The sequence below is a fragment of the Micromys minutus genome (genome assembly GCF_963924665.1).
Source record: "Micromys minutus genome assembly, chromosome: 18".
NCBI lineage: Eukaryota > Metazoa > Chordata > Mammalia > Rodentia > Muridae > Micromys > Micromys minutus.
In genome coordinates this window covers 42767694-42789570 of record NC_137953.1, presented here as the reverse complement: position 1 = coordinate 42789570, position 21877 = coordinate 42767694, and the positions used below count along the sequence as shown (strand labels likewise).

Here is a 21877-nt window from a genome sequence, read left to right as displayed (position 1 = left end):
GCCCTTATTGTATGTTGGAGCATCTCTGGGGTATATGCCCAGAAGTGGAATAACTAGGTCTTCAGGTAGTACTATGTCCAATTTCAATGAACAGATATAATATGCAGTCACTGATACTTGGATACTCGTCCCAGGAAGCTCTGAATACCTCACAAGAAACAACTCACAGACCATATGAAGCTCAAAACAACAAAAAAAGAAAAAGAAAGGCCAAAAAGTGGAAACCTCAGTCCTTCTTAGAAAAAGAAAAAAACAGTAAGTGTATAGCACCCTCTCAGAGTGTGGTACACCTAGACCTTAAATCATTAATAACTCAAAAGCTAAGAAGATAACCTTATGGCAATTTTTGATATTTAAAAATCATTATGTTTAACCTTTACACACCAAGAAAACTTTGACTATTTCCATGTTACGTTTTGTTTTACATGTACTTTATGCTCATTGTAACTAGTAAGATTTCAATGCATATTATCAAACCTTTAAAAAAAATCAAGTACTGACAAAATATATTGATACAATTTTATGCCAAAATGCTTTTTAAAATCTGTACATGTATCTCCGTTTTTTAAAAATAAAGTTGGAAAAAAAAAGAAATGGATTATTTACTTAAAGTATCCTCAGTTGCTGAGTGGTTTTTACTCAGAAAATTGACTTGTAACTGTCTTTTCAAAGGGTAAGAAAAAATGGCCCTAAGAGCAAACAGGCACAGAATGTATCTTTTTGAGTGAGGACATCACAGACTCAGGACCAGAAGTATTGCTAAGGCACCCCTAGACTTCAAGTGTGTGCATTTGAAGTCTCCTTCGTATTTGGCACCTGGAAAACTTCCCAATGTGCCTCATTCCCAACAACATAAGCTGAATAGCACAGGTCTGGTCATCACAGATATATTTTTTTCTAAACATTCAAACCATTGAATAATCTAATCTCAGTGTTAGCCCCTTTCTGGCAAAGAGGAGGGTGAGGTAGTCAAGACACAAATCCCTTTCTCAAATCATGAAAAACTTCAAAGCCATTATCTTAAGAATTGATTTTCAAATTCTAAACTCAACCCTAAAAGGAAGGAGAAACTGAGATGGGAGAAATGCTAGGTCTATATATTACTTGTTAATTCAAGAAAGAAAGCTCTTGAGGATCCAATTCCAGTCCAATTGCTCATTATGCGATCATGCACATATGTGTTTATATGTGTGTAGCAGACTCCCACTGATTTGATTAAAGTTGACTTACCCGCCAGCAACTCTTGCAATGCCATGTCAGTACAGGGGACTAATTACGAAGGTGAAATCAAGCCCTTGTCTTGCCATGTGCTACCTCCAACTTTCTGAGTGTTCCTGCTCCCTTGATCCCACCAGCAGTCTCTGACCTCACATTCCATATGACAGGCCTCAGAAAGAATCAGGGGCTAAAGTGGGAAAGAAGCCACTCTTTCTTTCACAGTCAGTGTCAGAACTCAGACATCCATGATGATTGAAGAGTTGACCAGGGGTAAGAGTTGACCCCTGCTTACTGACGCTTAGCAGCTATCCCATACAGAGCAGATTTTTCTTTTTGAGTTTTTCTTGCACTGAAATATAATCACGAATTTATTTTTGCTCTTGTTGGGATTTTTTTTCCTCACTGAGAAAAATCAGCCACATTGATTATTTATCTTATGTACTTATTTATTTGGTTATTCAAATTTTAAATTCTAAGTTCCTTATAGTGTATTTGTGTGGGGGGGTGGAGGGTTTGGGGTGTGTGTGTGTGTGTGTGTGTGTGTGTGTGTGTGTGGTACAAACATGGATTCCCATGATGCTGAGTATATGTGGAAGTCAGAGAATAAGCTGTATGTATACTTTTCTTGCATCTTGTTTTGAGATAGTCTCTCTCTGCTACTAACCTCTGCATATACCATGAAAGCTGCAACATGAATGCTCATCTTTCTGCCTCCTGTCTTTCCATAGGAACCCCAAGATTGCAGACATGTGCTACTTTGCCAACCTTTTACACAAACTGGGGAAATCTGAACTCAGATCCACATACTTAGGTGACAACTGTCTATTTAGTCTTCTCCCATCTCCTCTTAGATAATTTACTAGTGATACATTATTAGATAAAAGGGACTAAATATTTTTGGAGTACATTTTAAAATTCAGAAATATCTCAAAGTAGTAATTATGAGATAAATATTTATGTATCAATGGGATCATACCTTTTATGATCTCTGTTGAATATAGATTGAGTCATTTCCAACAAAGAAGAGAGGCATACAGATTTATGCTCTGTGTGGTTTATATTACAAAATTGCAGAAAATTGCTGCAGAAATATTAAAAACTTCTTCTGCAGGTATAAGAAGTTTGTGGATAAACTATTAGACAGCACATTAATATCAGAATATTTTAATTAATATATTACTTACATATGAAAGTGGCTGCATAAAAAATAGCTTTAATTTATTAATATGTCCTAAACTTTCAGTGTTTATATAAAATTACTAATTTATTTTACTGAGGCCTCTGTGGTCTCTATGAATATATATGTATGCACACAGCATTTTGAAACAGTGACAAGATTCAGCTCATTGTGTAAATAAAACTAGGCTCAATCTCAGCAAGATAAAACAAATACTAATGCACAGATAGATCAGTAAAAATTTATTTATATAATTTATTTATAAAACATATATAATATTTACACATTACATATTATATACTTAGTATAAACATATATTTATTTTTATATTAATCATATAACTATTTTATATGTAATATTTTCATGTAAATACATAATATACTTTAATAAAAATGTATAATTGCATATTATATAATATTTTATATCTATCTATATATATAGATAGATAGATAGATAGATAGATAAATAGATTAGCACAAAACACTAGAAAGAAACATTGAATGAATGAAGAACATTCCTTACCATGAATGGGCAAAACTATGATGATTAGCAACTGAAATAATGCAGTCTAATAGAAATTCATAAGGTGAGATATTTGTGGTAAAGTTTACGTAATGCTAAGATGCAAATATAGTAAAGATAATAACATAGAGAGCACCAAAGAATAAACTTTACAAGTAGATTTTAAGCATATATTAACATTACAGTGGGAAAATAGTGTTATTGATACATAGATAAAGCACTAGACTATGATATAAGGTCAAGTTAAGGACAAATATATGGAAATGTTTGGTTGATGACTGAGAAGACTTTGAAACTCTTGGAGAAAGTGTAAATTATTCAATAAATACTTCCAAAACAAATTTGAAACTCTTTGGAAAATCGCTGGTGGAAACTTCTTACTTTATTCTATTTAGCTGATATACATTAGTTTTGAATACAAAGTAGTAAAAATCAATTACGATTAAAAGTTAATATTTGCACACAGAAAGTCTTTCTGAAGAAACGTCAAAGTTAAATAAAACCATGTAATACATGCTCCAATGAATCACTGTCAAAACAAAAGGCTGATTTTTAAAATATAAATACATGAAAATAATAAAACTTGGAAAACTAATAACATGCAATTAAAACCTCAAACATGTAGAGTGTTAGAATGTTTAGGTATGATTTGTGAAGTACTTTAATATGATGGATCTAATTTGTATTTCCCAGTTATGAACTAAGAATCTGTCAACAGGTGCCCTTACAAACTGGCTAATCACTCTGTTTAGAGAAATCCGTATTAACACTCAGGATCTATGAGGTGAAAATCTGGCACAACAGTTTCTCTTGCACCACCCATTTCTTGTTGGAGTTAAAAAATAATCATCAAAAGCTATGAATTGATTATTTATGGCCACTAACTCAGTTCTAGGTATCCACTAGAATGACATAGTAGCACACTATGACCTAGAAAAACATTTTAAAATTTTATAAATCAATAAAAGCCAAAGCTCCTGAAGTGCAGACCTGTAGGCTAAGTCCGACTATAAATATGTTTTTCTCTCTTGTTCATATCTTCTCACAATGAGCAACTATGAAAAAACTGAGAAAGCAATATGAAAATGCAGGTTTCTGCTGCTATTTTATAATTCTAATTAGCTGAGAGTTCTGTCCCCAAGAATGGCAATTTCTGTTTTTTAACTGTGCAAATCCTAGCCAGCCATTCAAGACTTATGTGTCCCTGTGCACCTGACTGGATTTTTCGGTTGCTAGCTTTGTACCAATGAAAGAGGGCATTGGTGCGTTCCTCAAGTTACAGCTTCTACATATTACATATGCATGTGAGCAAGCACATTACACACTACACACTCAGACATGTGTAGGAAGATGAAGACGCCAACATGACTAAGTGTTCACTATTGCTTTCAGTTGTGCTTCAACTGGCAACAGCGAATGAACCAAGAGTGTGTGAGTGTTGCCCTGAACTTAACCAGAAGCAAGTGACCTATTAAGTACACATGCTAAATGGGTAGCTTTTGTGGGTCCTCTATCAGTGATTCTAAGTGTTTTTTGTTTTTTTCCTTTTGATTAGTTTCTCCAATGTTATAATCTGAAAATCAGACAATAATATTCAAAGTCGTTATTCTTGCCCAAAAGCAAAGGGAGCTCATAAGCAAAGTCCTATCATAAACAAATCTCCATTTAAACACACACACACACACACACACACACACACACACACACACACACACACACACACACACACACCTATTTTTGTTTGTTTGCTTGCTTGGCTTTAGTTGTGACTGAATTCAGATAAACATTGGCACTGAATTCTGTTCTACAACACAAAACACAAAGCGCATTCCAAAATTCGTTGGAATTCTGTTTAGATTTCAGACTTCCACTGAATTGCCCAGACAATCTTGTCTGCACTTTGCCAGTGGTGCTATTCCTCTGCTCCTTCTCTCTGGGAGATTTCCCTCTGTTCCACTCGCTACTTGCAAAGCTGCTCCAGCCATGGTTGTCACGATTTCATAATAGAGGCTGTAATTCATTGGATGTCTATTTTGAGCCTGTCCACTAAATAAGTTCAGGATGAAGTCACTGGTGCAGAGGTGTCAGTTAATTACAGTGGCAGACAGCAGAGAGAGCGGGCTGAGTAAGAGAGCACCCTTACCCCAAGGACAAGTCTTTGCTGTGACATTCCAGAGAATACACAAATGAGCCTGCCAACTAAATTGCCTTTCTTCCCAAATATATGATCCCTTTCTCCTGGGCTGAAGCCACACTTTAATGAGTTTGTAGATAAACAAACAACAGAGTATAGAATTAGTTCATGCTTATACGTTTTCAATATTGAGAGTGAAATAAAGATTCAGATAGCAATTTGAATCTAATTTTCAAGCTTGCATGGATGAAGGGTCACAGAAGGAAGCCGAGAGGTACCAGGCTATTGAGGGTTGGACGGCTCCCGGACAAAGAAAACTTACTGGCACAAGAATGAGGGCCTTCTTCAGGAAAGGCACCAAAGCTCAAATGACTTAGATTGCAGGGGCAGGAAGGTGTTCTCAGGGAGGGCAACCAGGTTGTGGGTTATGCTTTTGGGAAAATTCATATCTCAGGGCAATGTAAGGAAATGCTGCTCTTACCATCTGTCAGCACTAGATAGAACCCAGAACTGAGCTACAGTGTAGCCTAAGAACGATCAGAACCTAAACTTGTGCTCGGGTCAGAGGTCCTCACTGCTATGAAACAGAAGAGCAGAGAGGCTAAATTACCCCTGAGACATTAAGGTGCTCACAGTTTACCTTCACAGACACCTGCGCTTTTCTCCGATTTTAAACCAACACTACTGTTTAAAAACCAATATTATCTGTGTGAGAAATTAAGAGTCAGTGTGGGTGGACAGTGCATCTACTGTCAATCTTCTTGAATTCTTGAAGAAGACACTATCTTGCATAATAACTAAGCGTTTTATTTATTTTTATTTTGAACTGGCTTTAAAATAAAAAACTCTTCAAGATTATTGTTGCTAGAGTCTTAAAGTAAAAGAAGAAAACATGCCTACACATAATCCACACAGAGACACACAAACACACACATACGTACATACACAGACCTGCAGACAGACAAACCACACATGCTAATGCACATGTAGACATAAACACACATTTACACACATACAGAGGGACACACACAGGCACACATATTCATACACACACTCATACATAAGTGTGTGTTATGTACACACACATTCATACACCACACACATACACACAGACATGTACACACACACACACACACATACACACAGACATACACACACACACATACACACACATACACACAGACATACACACACACATACACACAGACATACACAGACACACACACACACACACACACACACACATACACACACAAACACACACAGCATTGCAGGAAGAGATCCACAAAGGACCCAGCTACAGGTTAGTTAAGACAGACAAGTCAGTGGTTTGCACACAAAGAAAGGCAGCATGTAGGTGTCCAGATTTCTCCCTGATATTTTATCCAGCAGTAACAAGCTCTGAAATTAAAAGAAATTCCTCAAGTCAATAATCTGGTCATTTGAGGCTTAGTCTTATTTTATACTACATGGTAATTCAATCCAGTTATCAAATTGGCCTCTGAACACTATTGAATACCCATATTCTCTCTGTTTGTGTGTTTATTTTCTTTCATTGTGTAGCCCATACGTGGAAATTAATTGTCATCCTTAATAACATTGCATAGTTGCATATGCAGGAGAGGACAGCATTGACTGGCATCAATGGGAGGAGAGGCTTTTGGTCCAGTGAAGGTTCATTTTCCCAATGTAGGGGAATTCGAAGGCACTGAGATGGGAGTGGGTATTTGGAAGTGGGAGCACCTTCATGTAAGCAAGGGGAGGGAATTGGATTGGGCTGGAGGGGATAACATATGATATGTAAATACAGAGAATATCCAATAAAATGATTAATATATAACATTGCATAGACTCACCATCCTTCAGGAATGTATTGGTGGTGAAACAGAAGCAATTAATTAATCTTATGTAGGATACACAACCAATAGAAAGTGTCTTCTGACAGCACAGTTCAGGCTTTGCTGTGATCAGCCAAGAAGAGATCTATTCATTGGTAATAGAGGAAGCAAAAACTAGCCAAACATACCATTGCACAGTCTTGAGTAATAAATGGGGATTACCTCAATTTCAGAGACTTTGTCTTGTTTAGGATTTTCTTGGGATCCTTAAAAGGCTGATGACTTTAAACAATGAGAAGACCTAGCCAAAAAAAAAGTCCAGAAAGTTGTAGTTTCTGGAGGTTGTAGTAAATGCCCAGGAATCCATACTACAGTTTGGGATTGTAGAGCATTGCTGCATGACTATGTTACCGCAGCTTCTGACTCATGTCAGCCAGGTTCGGTAGGGTCAGGTCAGACCACAGCTTGAACCAGAGAAGCAATGGAAGGAAGATACTTTACTAAGAATTAAAATCCACACAACACCGGGCATTGAGATAGCCCCTGTTACCAGTTTTGTTAATGGTACATCGTATCACAGTGTCTGACTTTAAGTAGCCTTCCATACCATGGGGAACCTTTTCCCATTGTTCTTACTTCTCTGCCTACTCTAATGTTCCTCAACCTAATGGCAGCCCACGATGAGTTCTTCCTCCTCCTGTTCCTAGACACCTAAGCCCCGTGGCATCCATTCTTACCCCGGTCCCTTCCTCCCACTGTGGGTTTATTTCCAGGATACCTGCGAACTCCATTCTCTTTGGTTCCTGTAAGCTCTGGTCCAACCCGTGTTATGACCAGCACTATTGACTCCACAGTTTCACTCCTGATTTTCAGACTTTTGAGAAATCTATCTTCACGTTTAAGAAAGCAACCAAAACCAAATTTTTATGTGATTTAATACATTTCCTTATTCAATTAATCAAAGATTTCCAGAGGTTTCACTTAAGCTACTTCAAATTCTTTTTTTTCTGCTTTGCTTTAAGCTTGGAAGGAAAACAGTATTTCTGGTCATTTTAAATCTTTTATTCATTCCAATCTCACATACCATAATCTAAATAATCAGAGACACATTTGATGATTTTTTTATTCTCAGACTCACATATTTGTACTTTACTGAGAACAATTCATAATTTTCCACATGATTTAACCTCAGCCTATAAAAATATTGTTTGGGTTCTACAAATTCGTCGAGTCTTATAAAGTAACTGCTTCAGGGTTTGTTTGCCAGAAGGTGTTTGCAGTTTAGAATGAATAAAAGAGCAAGCAACTTCAGTGACTCTCAAATCTTTATTTTCATGTATGGTTTGGGAAATTTTGGTGTATTGAATACTGTGACAGACATCAGGACAGATCTCACTGTCCCTGCTTCACGCGATTCCTGTTAGGGGGTATCTCTATAACCTAGCTGGCTACTTAGCTAGGGACCACTCACTGTGATTTACTAGTTTAGATCTTGTTTAAAGAGGTCAGCCTAGTGTGCATTTTTTATTTAACTGATGATACCTAAAAGAATAAAAGGATAAATACCCAGTAGAGAAGGTCAACTTGTCAACTCACAGCTTTACAGTGGGCTTTGAAAGCAACCAAACAAGGGGAAATCCATAGGCAAACTGCTCATGAGCTATTTTTCAAAATGCAGAACAGAGCCAGGGAGATTTCAGCAAAAAGAACAGAAGCTAAGGCATAGTCCACCCTTATAAAAACCAAGCTGACATTAATTCAGCAAAGCAGGAGAAGAACGCAGGAGATGGCAGAGGGAAAATGATTCATTTTCTGAGCTACAGGACACTAGTAGGTTTTCCAAGCTTCAATTGATGGACACACACACTTGCACATCTGGGCAGCATTAAAAGAATGTAGTTGTTTATAAATTTTAAAAAAATAGGAGAGAAACAAGCAAGGAAGGAAGAGAGGGAGGGAGGGAGGAAGGGAAGGGAGAAAGGGAGAGAAAGAGGGAGGGAGGGAAGTGGGGAGGAAGGAAGGGAGAGGAGGAGGAAGGAAGGGGGCAAGGAAGAAAGGAGAGTATGTGTGTAATAAGACTGGGGGGAGTAATATAAACAATGTGTGTGTAATCAGACTTCAATCTATAACACTCTGCTGTTCTCAGTAGGATAAAAAAAAGAGATGATACACCATTGAATCTACCCTGAGAGCATTTTGGGTGAATATTTTCATTTTACTGGCCATTGATGAATCATACATGCAGACTGAGGTTAAGATGTGTGCTGTCTTTGACAAGGTACAGCAGCTGATGCTGGTGATTCTTAATTCAAAATAGCTATCAGTGCTGGATCTGTATCTCCTCTCTTGCTGTTGGAACTCAGCTGTAACCCAGCTGCAAGTTCTAAGTTTTAGGATCAATAGGCTATGTTCCCCGTTTGTATTATTACAATTTAATGATTTGGAAGCATAACATCATAAACCTAAGTTTCTTATAATGGTGGTGGAAGAGTAACATGGTAAAAGTGTCTGTGGAGTGACTTTAAACAGTCAGTGGCTCTTCATACAAGCCACATAAACTGCAGATGGGGCAGATAATGAATGGGCATTGAAGTCAAAGTCTTGTGTCTTCATCCAGTTGAACTATCTACAGAAATGTAAGAAAGGGAAGTCTTAAGGCTGCCTGCCTTTCACTCCAAAACTGCTGTCATTGCCCTTTATTTCTTTTGATGCAAAGTATTTTCTTTCAGTTAGTAAAACTGCTAAATGAAATTATTTTTGAAAAGTTCTTTCACTGAAAATAGCACCTACAATGACTGTTAAGTGTGATTTCTGAGTTAATTTATCCTTATTCTTAAATTGTGCCCTGAGCATCATAATTTTAATATTTTCTTAATTGGTAGTTGATAACTGCTGGGGGTGGTAGAACAATTCTTCATTGGTGATGTGGCCAAAGCAAGCCTTTAGTGTTGGGTTCAATCTAAATATGCAAGGGGCTAAATTTTATTTCTAACTCTATCAGAAAGATTAACTTCTTTAGAGAACACTGTTTTGAAATTAAATGTAAGTATAAGATAAATAATCTTCTTTGGATCTAGAGGTATAAATATAAAAAGAGGTTCACTGTTGCGCGTGCTCCTCGACCAGCGATGAAAGACAACCACACCAGAGGATTCTTCTCAGATCACGCTTTATTGTGGGAGACTCTTGGTTGAAGGGGAGAGCAGGAAGCGAGGGGCGCCCGAACTACCCTAGCTGTCCGCTTTTATAGGGAGAAGCGCATACGGGCTTGCCATGATTGGTTGTCACCAGTCTGCTGACACCAGAGGCCCCAGGATTGGCCGGAGATAGGTTATGTACTGCGCATGAACAGGGTGCAGCGCCTTAGCTGACAAGAGCATTACTATATATGGAGTTGTTTACCTCAAACCGTGAGGGAGCCAGCGCCATCTTGTAATGGCGTACGCATCCGGATCCCCACACACTGTCATAGCCTCCAGATATCTTGCTTAAGAAGATGGCAGTTACCAATATTCACATTTTTAGGTTGGTGATACCAGCATAGGAACCTGGAAACTTGACATAAAAGTAGGATTTTTTTAAATCCAATATTGAATGGAAGCATATGAGAGAATAAGAAATTGATTTTACTCATAAAAAATCAAATTGTTTTCTTATGTGTTGGGAGCAAATACAAAATGCATTCTTTATTCTTTTATGTTACTTCTTTTTGTTCTGCTATAGTTGTTTATTAGACCCACCGATTAGATTATAGTCAATTCAATCATAGTGACTATTAATTGAGTACATGCACAGAGCCAACTGCATCATATTCTCTGAAAGTTTGTGAATGATACATTTATTTTCTACATATATAGTAGATCAACTAGATAAGAAAAAAAAAAACGTTTCATGCCCAGCTAAAGAAAGAGGCAGGCTTCTTTTTTAGGTTTTGCTAAACTAAAGCTTTAAGTACCACACCCACAAACACATCACAACCATCCATAAATAGAAGTTACAAAAGAAGAGCTGTGTCAGCCTAGCAAAGTGAGAAGCCAACCTTTTCTGGGACCTTCCATAGCTAAATAACCAGTCCCTTTGCTATTGTCTTCCTCAAAAGTACAAGTATACTAAATCCATGGTGTTCGTCATGTTTGTCCATTGCTTATGGAAGGCTAGCTGTGTGGCCAGAAGGTCCCTTTGTTTAGCATTCTGTCATGTTGCATCAGTCCTCCCAGGGAGGGTTGCCTGTCCCTTCATAAGAGCAGAAAAACCTTCTTTGCTTTCCTCTCATGAGAGTCAGGATCCTTTCTAACTCAGAGAATACTCAACACGCGAGCATATCAGATATGCATATACTCAGTGCTTGGGTAAGGATTCAAGGGCAAAATCTTCTACTTTATTTCCTACCATCTTGAGATGTGCCACAGATTAAGTAATTACAAAATTATATTCCAAGTTTTTAAGTCATGCTAAGCATATGTTTGTCTCATCTCAGTAAACAATTCATACAAAACCTGGTCTGCCAATACGATGATGCAGTGATAAACTTGCTTTCTACCAGTCTTGAACATCAGTTCCCACCCATCTGCCACCCTATATTGAATGATCTTTGTTATGCGTTGTTTATGAATGAGTGGAAATTGTACTTTAATGCCTATATGTGAATTTCTCAGAGTTATTTTTGTTTGTTAGTTTGTTCATTTTGTTTCACTATGTAACTTTGGATGGCTGCTGGTAACTTCTTATGTTAATGAGGCTGGTTTTGAAATCACAGAGATATGCCTGCCTTTGCCTCCTATATGATGAAACTAATAGCATGTACAGTTATTCCTTTCATAATCTGCTCAAATTTTAGCAACCATTTACTACATGGCATAGAGAAAGTGATAGCAAGTCAGTTGTTCCTGGCCTACTTCCAAGCCCAGATGGTGCAGTTCAAGAAGATAAGTGTCATTTCTGTCATATTTTCCACACTGGGTTCAGTTAACAGCAACATTGCCTATGGGGAAAGGTGTAGGTTGCAGTTCTGTGTTGATTAGTACGAGCTTGGGTTTCCAGAGAGAGATGATGCCAGTGTGTTTGGAAAGACCAGACCAGAGGTAACACTTAGCATGCACAGGGCCCTGTCTTCAATCCTCACCACTGCAGAAATAAAGACAAAGGAGTCTGCAGGCAAAGGGAGGTCAGGGACACTTACAGACTTAAATGGTGTCTTAACTTAGGTAGAAGGAAAGAGGGAGGCACCGGAGAAGAAGGGGAGGGAGCAGGACAGAATGCTATGCTATGCTGTACACTTTTAATGATGCTGCGGTTGCCCCGGGTTGTAAACAAGAAATGGTTTTCATTTCAAGCAGTTAGGAGATCGCTCTGGTGTCGGACATAAACTTCAATCTTTCTTCCCAATGTGCTTCATAGGGACTCTAATTTAGTGCTTTAGAGGCACACATCTTTGCTGACTTAATGCAGCTTTCCATGTCCCTTCGTCTGAATTGCCTTTCCATCATTTAGTGAAAATGTTAATCTTCTCAATGTTCTTGGACTCCAAGTTTTAGTGAGATAACACTGTGGTCATTTTGCTGAGTTCTGGAAATAGGCTGCAATCAGGCTCTGGGAAAACAATCATTTTGTGTTTGGATTAGAAACAATAAAAATAGTCACTGCCCATCACTTTGTATACCTCATTACTATTTTATTTTTATAGCCCCATTGACTCTGGTATGAATCATAAGGCTACGAGGCAGGTGTTGTTTGTGTCATCGAAGAGTGGGAAGTCTCAAAAGTTGGATCTTTTGGAGGTGAATTCATTTCTCTGAGCTCCACACAGCCAGAGTAATCTTTATTCTAGAGACATCAGCCAGAAGAAAGATGATGCCTATTCACCATACACTTCCATCTCAAATGATATTAACCTCTAAAGCCATATCTATAAAACAAAATCTACTCATTTGCATTTTTCATAGAAATGCACATTTGTTTAGAAAGAGCAATGTGTTAGTTACAGTGATGATTTCTTTTCCTTCATGGGCCATGTAACCTGAGACAGATGCATAATACATATATTCCTAGGTAAACTGAGCGTCTTAATCTCTACCCAGTTATTTCCAAAGTGTGCTGCCTGAATTTTCCATTATAGTCAGAGGGAATTTCACTCTTACTCTGCACACAACCTCTGATACCATTTCCTCTCATTCTGATTGCCACGGCCCACAGGGGCAACATAGACATTTCCCACCCCTCATACATAGAATTCCCTCTTGCCTCCCATCAGGCATGTCCTTGAGCTACAACTCAAAGTGGCATGTTGACAGGTGTCTTGTCTCCCAGTGGAAGGCATACACACCCTGGAAAATTTGCCCTATAGGGGACACTGTTTGGTTTTGTTCAGCTTCTTGAGAGTAACAGCTTTCATTCCAGAATTTTCTATCAGGGTTATAACAAGCCTCAATTCCTCTGCAAATTTGATTCGTATTTTTAATTCAAAGCAATGAATTAACTAATTTAGAGTTATTAAACCACCAGCCTGCCAACTTCAGGAGTTGGGAGGATGGAACAGAAGAATAAAATTTAAAAAGCCAGCTACACAGTTCCAGCTTCTTGTAACAGAAGGAAAGACACAGATACAGCTGTGAGATCACAGACAATTTCCCCAGCTCTGTAGCTCTTGCTCAGTTTTTCTCTTCTGTTTCACAGGGTTGCCTCCAATTGGATGTTGGATAGAGTACAGTGTAGGATATGTTTCATGCTGTAGTTCTAGGCCCGTACATTTTACTATAAAGCAGTTGTACTTTCTTGAAAAGAAGAAGAAAAACAGAAAAAATGTAAGTCTACAGCCCTCCTGTGCTTCAGAGTGCTGTAGAATTCAGTACAGAAGCCATGAAAGCCGATGTGCTTACTTACTCACATGAGATGTGCTTTTGAAAGCTTAAAACCCAAGCTGATCATGGTGGTGCATGACTTTAATCACAGCTCTTGGGAGGCAGAGGCGATTGAATCTCTATGAGTTCAAGGCCGGCCTGGTCTACAAAACAAGTCCAAGACTTCCAGGATTTCTAGGACTTCTGTTACACAGAGAAACCTTGTCTCACAAAATCAAAACAACAATGACTTGGACGATGATGTAAAGGCCTGAGCGTTCCCTCCGTTTCTTTGTGAGAATGCTTGTTCCGACCCCTTTCCCACTGTGGCAGGAAGAACACTGTGTGAACAATAACTACAACATGAGCTGCTTGAGGTGGGAAAGCAGAGATCTCAGTGAAAGCATGGCTTCCCCTCCTTCCCTGTTAGGCATAGCACTTTGCTAGGGTAAGTGGTGTTTACATTGTGTGTTGAAGAAGGAAACGGTAGAGTAGCTGACATGGGCTGGAAGCTTGTCCCAGAATCTCTAAGAATAGTATTATGTTTGACAGGCAGCCAAAAACAGCCAGCATGTTTGCCCTGCAGTAAGCAAGTGCATACTGATGTTTTCCACATTGAAAGAGTTCATGAGTTCTGTGTGAGCAGACAATCAGAGGGCGGTTTAGCTGCTTCCACTCTCCTGTTGTTCGCTGTTTTGTTGTTGGTGATGGTGCTGTTTTCTGACTGTTTGTTGTGTTTGGTTTCCACAGATAATACCCATGGATCTTAAGGGTACAGTTTGAAACTATACTATGATTTTGGCATGGCACATTTTTCCAATTCAGAATTTTACTTAATGTATCTCTAGCAAAGCCTACCATTTTGTAGTAGAGTTCCCGAAATAAGAGAGACTCACATTTCTTTGAGAATATTTTTGACACCTTTTATTTTAAATAACACATTCACTCTTTGTGGGTAAACTAGCCGTGTGTCTTCTTTTGGGTTTCTGGAACTTCACATACTCAAGTTCAAAGTTTTAGAGCAGTGGCTTAGCACCACTAAAGCAAACGTCCCTGAGATAATGTGATGGCACAAAACATGGAGTCCTGCAAGGATGAGTTCAGCATTGTGAATGAGAAGAAAGGAACCATGGAAAAGGGAAGAGCAGTGGGTATTTAGGGAAGCCGTCCCAGGGAGCATTCTATATTTATTTTTGCTCCATTTGGCCAACCTCCCTCCTAAAACCTTTGCCTTGGCACTTGGCCCCACACCTCTCTAGTGCTGTAGGTAGCAAATGAGTCTCATTGGCATATTGTCTCTCCTAGATTAGAAATCCCCCGAGGAAAAGGACATGCCCTACTTTCTTTGGGTTCCGTTCGTTCTTTGCTTCTACCCTCACAGCCTGTGACACCATTGGAGGATCTATCTGCTCCTCCCAGGGCTTCAGAAGATGTTTTGTAAGAAAAAGAAGCAAAACCTCCACTCCTCCCTGAGGCCATTCCTACTGCCACTGCAGCTGCAGTCAGATGCAGGAGCTGGCGAGGAAGGATGGAAGGACAGGTACCCACTCTGACTCACAACGTCTTGGCTCAAAGGGTAATCAGAATGAAGGGGAAATAAGCAAAAATGTTTCACGTCTGTGTGACCAAAACTTAACAACATATAAGAGAGAAACTAACCACCTCACCATCAATTGAATCAACATCAAACTGTGTGAAATGGAATATTTCTCACTGAAGAAGGACTTTTCTTCCTAACACTTCTTGGAATGAATGCCTTCTCAGCTCTCCTTTGCCTTTTTTCTTTCTTTTTTTGTAATTATTTGGTCTTTAACAGTGTTGGTGGGAGAAAATGTACTTAACATCAGGACTGATGCTGTCCATTACTTAGTGAGATTAAATAAATATTGTAAAGACCTAAAGCAGAGTTTAGAGTATCTACTACAATTCATGTCATGTAGTAAAATTTGCATTTTAATACCGTTTAGCAGATTAACCTATAGCAGGTTTGTTGATAAATGACCCAAAGCATGGAGTGAGTAAGCTTCCTTTGCATTCTAATCAGTGGCAAGACAGGTAAAAATACTGCATCTCCTTCGCGAAACAGAAAAGTAACTTTTCCATATTGTCAGCTGCTAACCCCTAGGTGGGCAGAACCTTGTCTCCCTGACGTTCTGATGCTTCTTCCATTGTCCTGTCAAGCCAACCTTGTATGTTTTCATATTTTCTACAATAGAATTTTGCATTGAAAGTCTTAAGTATACTACAACTTTGTTAAGACAACCTTTTAAGTATCTCAGAATATACTATGATATTTATCCCAATATATACTAAATTGCAATCACCTACTCTGCTCTCAAACCCATGACCTCTTCTTCTGTAATTATTATTGTTTATTTCTCTCATGAATTTCATTCGTGTTGTTTGTATGTACATATGTTTAGGGCTGAACACGTGGGACTGAATAATTCCTCAGAGTTCAGAAAACGAATCCTCCTTCTATCAGCCGTTCACAGATTAAGTTTTCCCAACTTCCTTTTGATTCTTCTAAAATGCTTGCTAGTGTGAAATTTCTGTGCCAAGATGAGACGTCATAGAAATAATAAAATAACAGATGGCAGGTAGACATTAATGCAATACAGACTGACCTCTCCAAGCCCCTGACCACTGACAACTTTCCAGATAGAAAATCAAAAATGACACTTCTTAGGGTCATCAGAATCACATGAAGTAGCATGTATCAGAATCATGTGAAATAGCATGTACCAGAAACATGTGAAATAGCATGTATCAGAATCATGTGAAATAGCATTGGGAAATGTGCAATGCTTTGAGTGCTCACACTCATGTAGCACAATCCACCTTGGACACAGTTTTGAAAGTGCTTCCCCACATACCTCTGGTGTCAATATTTTGAACTGCAGCGCCACTGAGTGAATGCTGATGATGATGCACCGGCTGGCCATGTGTGTGTTTATATGTGTGTGCTTTTGGATGTGCGTGTTACTGAGTAGGTACATGTGTATATGGGCACATGCCTGTGTATGCATGTGTGTGTTTCTTTGTGAAAGAAACCCAAGTCTTTGACATGCTAGCACTGATGTTCCTCTGCCTCCTTTAACACCCGTCCCAAACACATTCTGTAATGATTGATTTTAGAAAACTGTTTAGAGCTATAAATCCCACTATTTTTCCTTGTTGAACTCCACTGACTAGTTCCAAGCTTTAATATTGGCATCTCCCCTCAAAGATACAGTTCTGGCCCAAACATGATGTGCACACTTTTGTATTATTCAAGGACCCAATTCGATGTCTGAATACCAGGTTTACTCTTACAGGCCATTTTTATTTGCACATAGTTTCAGCTAATGGGGGTACTTTTTAGATAAAGAAAGATTATTCATTTGTAACAGAGTCTGCATAGAGTGCCTCTGACTTGAATCTCAAGTAATTTTATTCTTTGATCCTTTGATCAATGTGTGTCATAAAACAGCAGCCACTTCAGCACTTGCTCTGAAGAGTCATTATACTCAAAACATGCTGACTTCCCTGTGATAATTTTCTTGATAACACTATTGTTGACGATTTGCTATCATTGATAATGAGAATTTATTACTTTTACTACTTTATTGATTCCACTTCTTCCCACTCACACATCTTACCACTCATACGTAACTCAAACATACATTGACACATTCTTTTCTGTTAATAATTATCAAAGGTTAAGAGAGGAGATCAATTTACATCTGCTTTGAAGATTTAAATATTAATAGCACATGTTTCATGCTTAGCGTTTATAGACTATCATTCAGGGACATAATATTGCTTTAATCCCCGCTGTAACTCTAAAGGAGAAAAAGAGTTTGAGAAAAAGGGAAAATACATTTTACTGAATTTTATCAGCAAACCCAGAACTACATAGCTAATGATTTGAAAAATAATACAAGTACTCAAACTGTGTGAAGAAATCATAGAATGATTTATGTTCCTCCCTGATATGTGTACAAAGAAACTAGGTGAAGACAAGTTTTGTTCTCACACTTCCAAAATACACTCAGGACCTTGTTATAAACTAAACTGTAGAACAGCACATTATACATTTACCATGCGAACTGCTTTGAAGTTCATCCCCATTGTGAGCATCTTCTTCATTGGCGATCTAACCTTATTGCTCCAGTGACCTTAGGAATTTGGAGAAAAGAAGTGACGAGAGTCTGGTGGAAGCCAGTTACTATTTCTCATAAAGGAGGAACATTCCCCACATTATGTGCACATCCTGTTGGAAGAGAGGATGTCCCTACTTCAAATACTTATACTTGCTTCTAAATGGCATGTTTCCTATTGTCACGCCAGCACTGTCGCAGTAGGGTATCTCTGAAAATTCCTGAGTCACCATAGTTCACACCCTATAGAGTTTTCAGCGTTCAATATGGATGAGGATCCCAGGTTCAGTAAACTATCTGTCTTGACCAGCAGCTTCTACACATAGGACATTGCTATGTTGCTCCTCGGGGATCTCTGATAAAATGCAGTGGAAAAGGGAGTCAGAGGAAGATTATATTAAAACAAAAGAAAACAAAACAAAATGCCTGTGGTAAAGTGACGATTTTAGCTATAAATTATTTACTGACTGTCCTAGTGATAAGTTCCTCAAACTCTTATTATCTCAGCTTTCTTCTTTCTGCAAGGGGCATGATACCATATATTGCAAAGACGTTCTATCACCCTTAATACTTACTGAGAAAAAAATGTATATCTGAGAGACCGAAGGCTGAATATTCTGTTATGGTTTTTATTGAAAACTAACTCATACCATTTGTAAAAAAGGAAAGGAAAGGAAAGAATTGCAGCCTGCCTATTCACTGAGTTGAAAGTGACTCTAGATTAATTTCTGCAGCTTTCTGGGCCAGAGCTTCCTCTTCAACAAAATGAGAGTTTTGTCAAAGAACAGTAAAACAATACATTTAATAGTGGCTTGAAATTAAGAAAACATTTTGAAAATTGTTTCTTTATATAATATCAGTCATAAGAATGATGGTTCTTTTGTAAGGTATGAAATTTTAGAAATTCTGGTGCCAAATGAACATGGATTACAATTGTAAAACAAAATTGAGAAACACAAATTTACTCTGGGGACATGGGTTAGTATACTGTCTTTTCTTATCATTGCATTCATTAATTTTAATAAGAAAAAGTTTCAATCTGACATAAAGGTGTTATTGACTATAAAAGTCATACATTCAGTTGGTTTTATGTTCTGTTCTAAAATTTTGTTTCTCCCTGGTTTATTAATTTTTTCAAATCCAGAAGTTTATGGTTGTTTTGAAAAAGTTTTCATAATATGCTCCATTTAGTCATTTCAACTTATAAAGATCTGGTGAGATAAACATGCAGGCATATGGGTATTCATGTCTATATGTGGAGACATCCACTGTGTTATTGAATCATGAATTCATCATAAGCCACTAAGAAACATTTCAATCTTCCAATTAAAGTCTTTGCCTCTTGGGTTGTGAGACAGGGTACCGTATATATTCAGGATACAGAAGAAGGCCTGGGAAGTTTTTCAAAAGGAAAAAATCTGATGTGTTTTAAAACAATATTTATATTACATCCGTTAACTTTATTTCATTTCCCTACAGGTTTAAATGTTTCTTTGGCCACTTGACTACTGAACACAAAATGAATAACTCAACAAACTCCTCCAACAATGGCTTGGCTATTACCAGTCCTTACAAGACATTTGAAGTGGTATTTATTGTCCTTGTGGCTGGATCCCTCAGTCTGGTGACCATCATTGGGAACATTCTGGTCATGGTTTCCATTAAAGTCAACCGCCACCTTCAGACTGTCAACAATTACTTCTTGTTCAGCCTGGCCTGTGCCGACCTCATCATAGGTGTTTTCTCCATGAACTTGTATACCCTCTACACTGTGATTGGTTACTGGCCTTTGGGACCTGTAGTATGTGACCTCTGGCTAGCCTTGGACTATGTTGTCAGCAATGCCTCTGTTATGAATCTCCTTATCATCAGCTTTGATAGATACTTCTGTGTCACAAAACCTCTGACCTACCCAGTTAAGCGGACCACAAAAATGGCAGGCATGATGATTGCAGCTGCGTGGGTCCTTTCCTTCATCCTCTGGGCTCCAGCCATTCTCTTCTGGCAGTTCATTGTAGGGGTGAGGACTGTGGAGGATGGAGAGTGCTACATTCAGTTCTTTTCCAATGCTGCCGTCACCTTTGGCACTGCCATTGCAGCGTTCTACCTGCCTGTCATCATCATGACTGTGCTCTATTGGCACATATCCCGGGCAAGCAAGAGTAGAATAAAGAAGGAAAAGAAGGAACCCGTGGCCAACCAAGACCCAGTATCTCCAAGTCTGGTGCAAGGAAGAATTGTAAAGCCAAACAACAACAACATGCCCGGTGGGGATGGTGGCCTGGAACACAACAAGATCCAGAATGGCAAGGCTCCACGGGACGGCGGGACTGAAAACTGCGTTCAGGGGGAGGAGAAAGAAAGCTCCAACGATTCCACGTCAGTCAGTGCTGTGGCCTCCAATATGAGAGATGACGAGATAACCCAGGATGAAAACACAGTGTCTACTTCCCTGGGCCACTCCAAAGATGACAACTCTAAGCAAACATGCATCAAAATTGTCACCAAGACCCAAAAGGGTGACGCATGCACCCCAACGAGTACCACTGTAGAACTAGTTGCATCGTCAGGTCAGAATGGGGATGAGAAGCAGAACATTGTAGCTCGCAAAATTGTGAAGATGACCAAGCAGCCTGCTAAAAAGAAGCCTCCTCCATCCCGAGAAAAGAAAGTGACCAGGACAATCTTGGCTATCCTGTTGGCTTTCATCATCACGTGGGCACCGTACAATGTCATGGTGCTCATCAATACCTTCTGTGCACCCTGCATCCCCAATACAGTGTGGACAATTGGCTACTGGCTCTGTTACATCAATAGCACGATCAATCCTGCCTGCTATGCACTTTGTAATGCCACCTTCAAAAAGACTTTTAAGCACCTCCTTATGTGTCATTACAAGAACATAGGCGCTACAAGGTAAAAGACCTTTGCAAAAGAAGTAATGTGGTCGAGTGTGTCTTGGGGAAGAAGAGAGACAAGAAAACTGTGTTTATAGTAATCTGCCATTGCACTTTATAATCTTACTACAAGGGGAAATCAAGGAGTTTTAGAGAGACACTCTCATTGTGCCCATGTTCAAGTTTGAAAATATATATAAATAACCTCCACCTTATAAACCCTGTCAGTGTTGGAGCACCAAGACAATGAAAGAGACATGCTGAGATGGCAGAGCTAAGGAACAGTCTCTACTGTCCCCTGCTCTCTTGAAGAAGGACTTCAGAATCTACAGTTCCATGCCTCTGCACAAGAAGTGTCACCTTCTCTGTTTGTTGTTTCTTCCTGTTGCTCCCCTGTGTGGTGATGAGAAAGAAATGGCACATTACACGCTAACACAAAGACCTAAACATAAAGAAGCAAGCACTATACAATGAGAGATAAGAAGAAAGGAAATCAAATAGAATGCGAAGATGGTCTGCAGACTGAGCAAATTCTGAGCAGATTCTCGGCTATGCAGTGCTCTGATCTGAAGGATTTTAACGGAACCACTGCTTATTTCTTCTCTCTTCCCCTTTCCCATCATTAAAAGCAAGAGAGCAAAACGACTAAAGCCCAACTAGGTCATACTATTTTTTCTACTATTTTTGTAGTTTCTGGTTTTATATTATATATGAATAGTATCTGCAAGACTTCTAAATCTGGCCAGAGTCACCCACGAAAATAGATACTCTGCGGCTCCCCACTGTGCCATTGCATTCTGTGATGGTGTGCAAACCTGTAAGGACTTCATTCACTTGAGTTCCTCTGTGTGGAAATTTTCTACCCATCTGGTTTTCTTCTCAACTAACCGACTTTAATAATGTAGTCTGCCTAAGACATAAATATGCTTGGGAAACCAAAGTCATTGAAACCTAATTTTCAGTCACATTAGGAAATGGTCAGTCTAGTTGAAGGAAGTTCAGAGGCCAGATGAAGTTTGAGATGATGCGACAGAAGGTCAGAAGAGAGATCTATTTGAACTTGAACCTGCCTGACCCATGTGTACACTGTTAACGTGTACAACATGAACTTCT

At 38.8% G+C, this 21877-nt stretch overlaps 1 protein-coding gene across 1 annotated transcript; it reads left to right on the top strand.

Moving 5' to 3' along the window:
* Nucleotides 1–19386: 19386 nt before the first annotated feature.
* On the top strand, nucleotides 19387–20787 carry CHRM2 (cholinergic receptor muscarinic 2; the record flags this gene model as incomplete). Its single annotated transcript, XM_080932188.1, has 1 exon — nucleotides 19387–20787. The coding sequence occupies one exon, from the start codon at nucleotides 19387–19389 to the stop codon at nucleotides 20785–20787; it is 1401 nt and encodes a 466-aa protein (XP_080788314.1).
* Between the last annotated feature and the right edge of the window lie 1090 nt (nucleotides 20788–21877).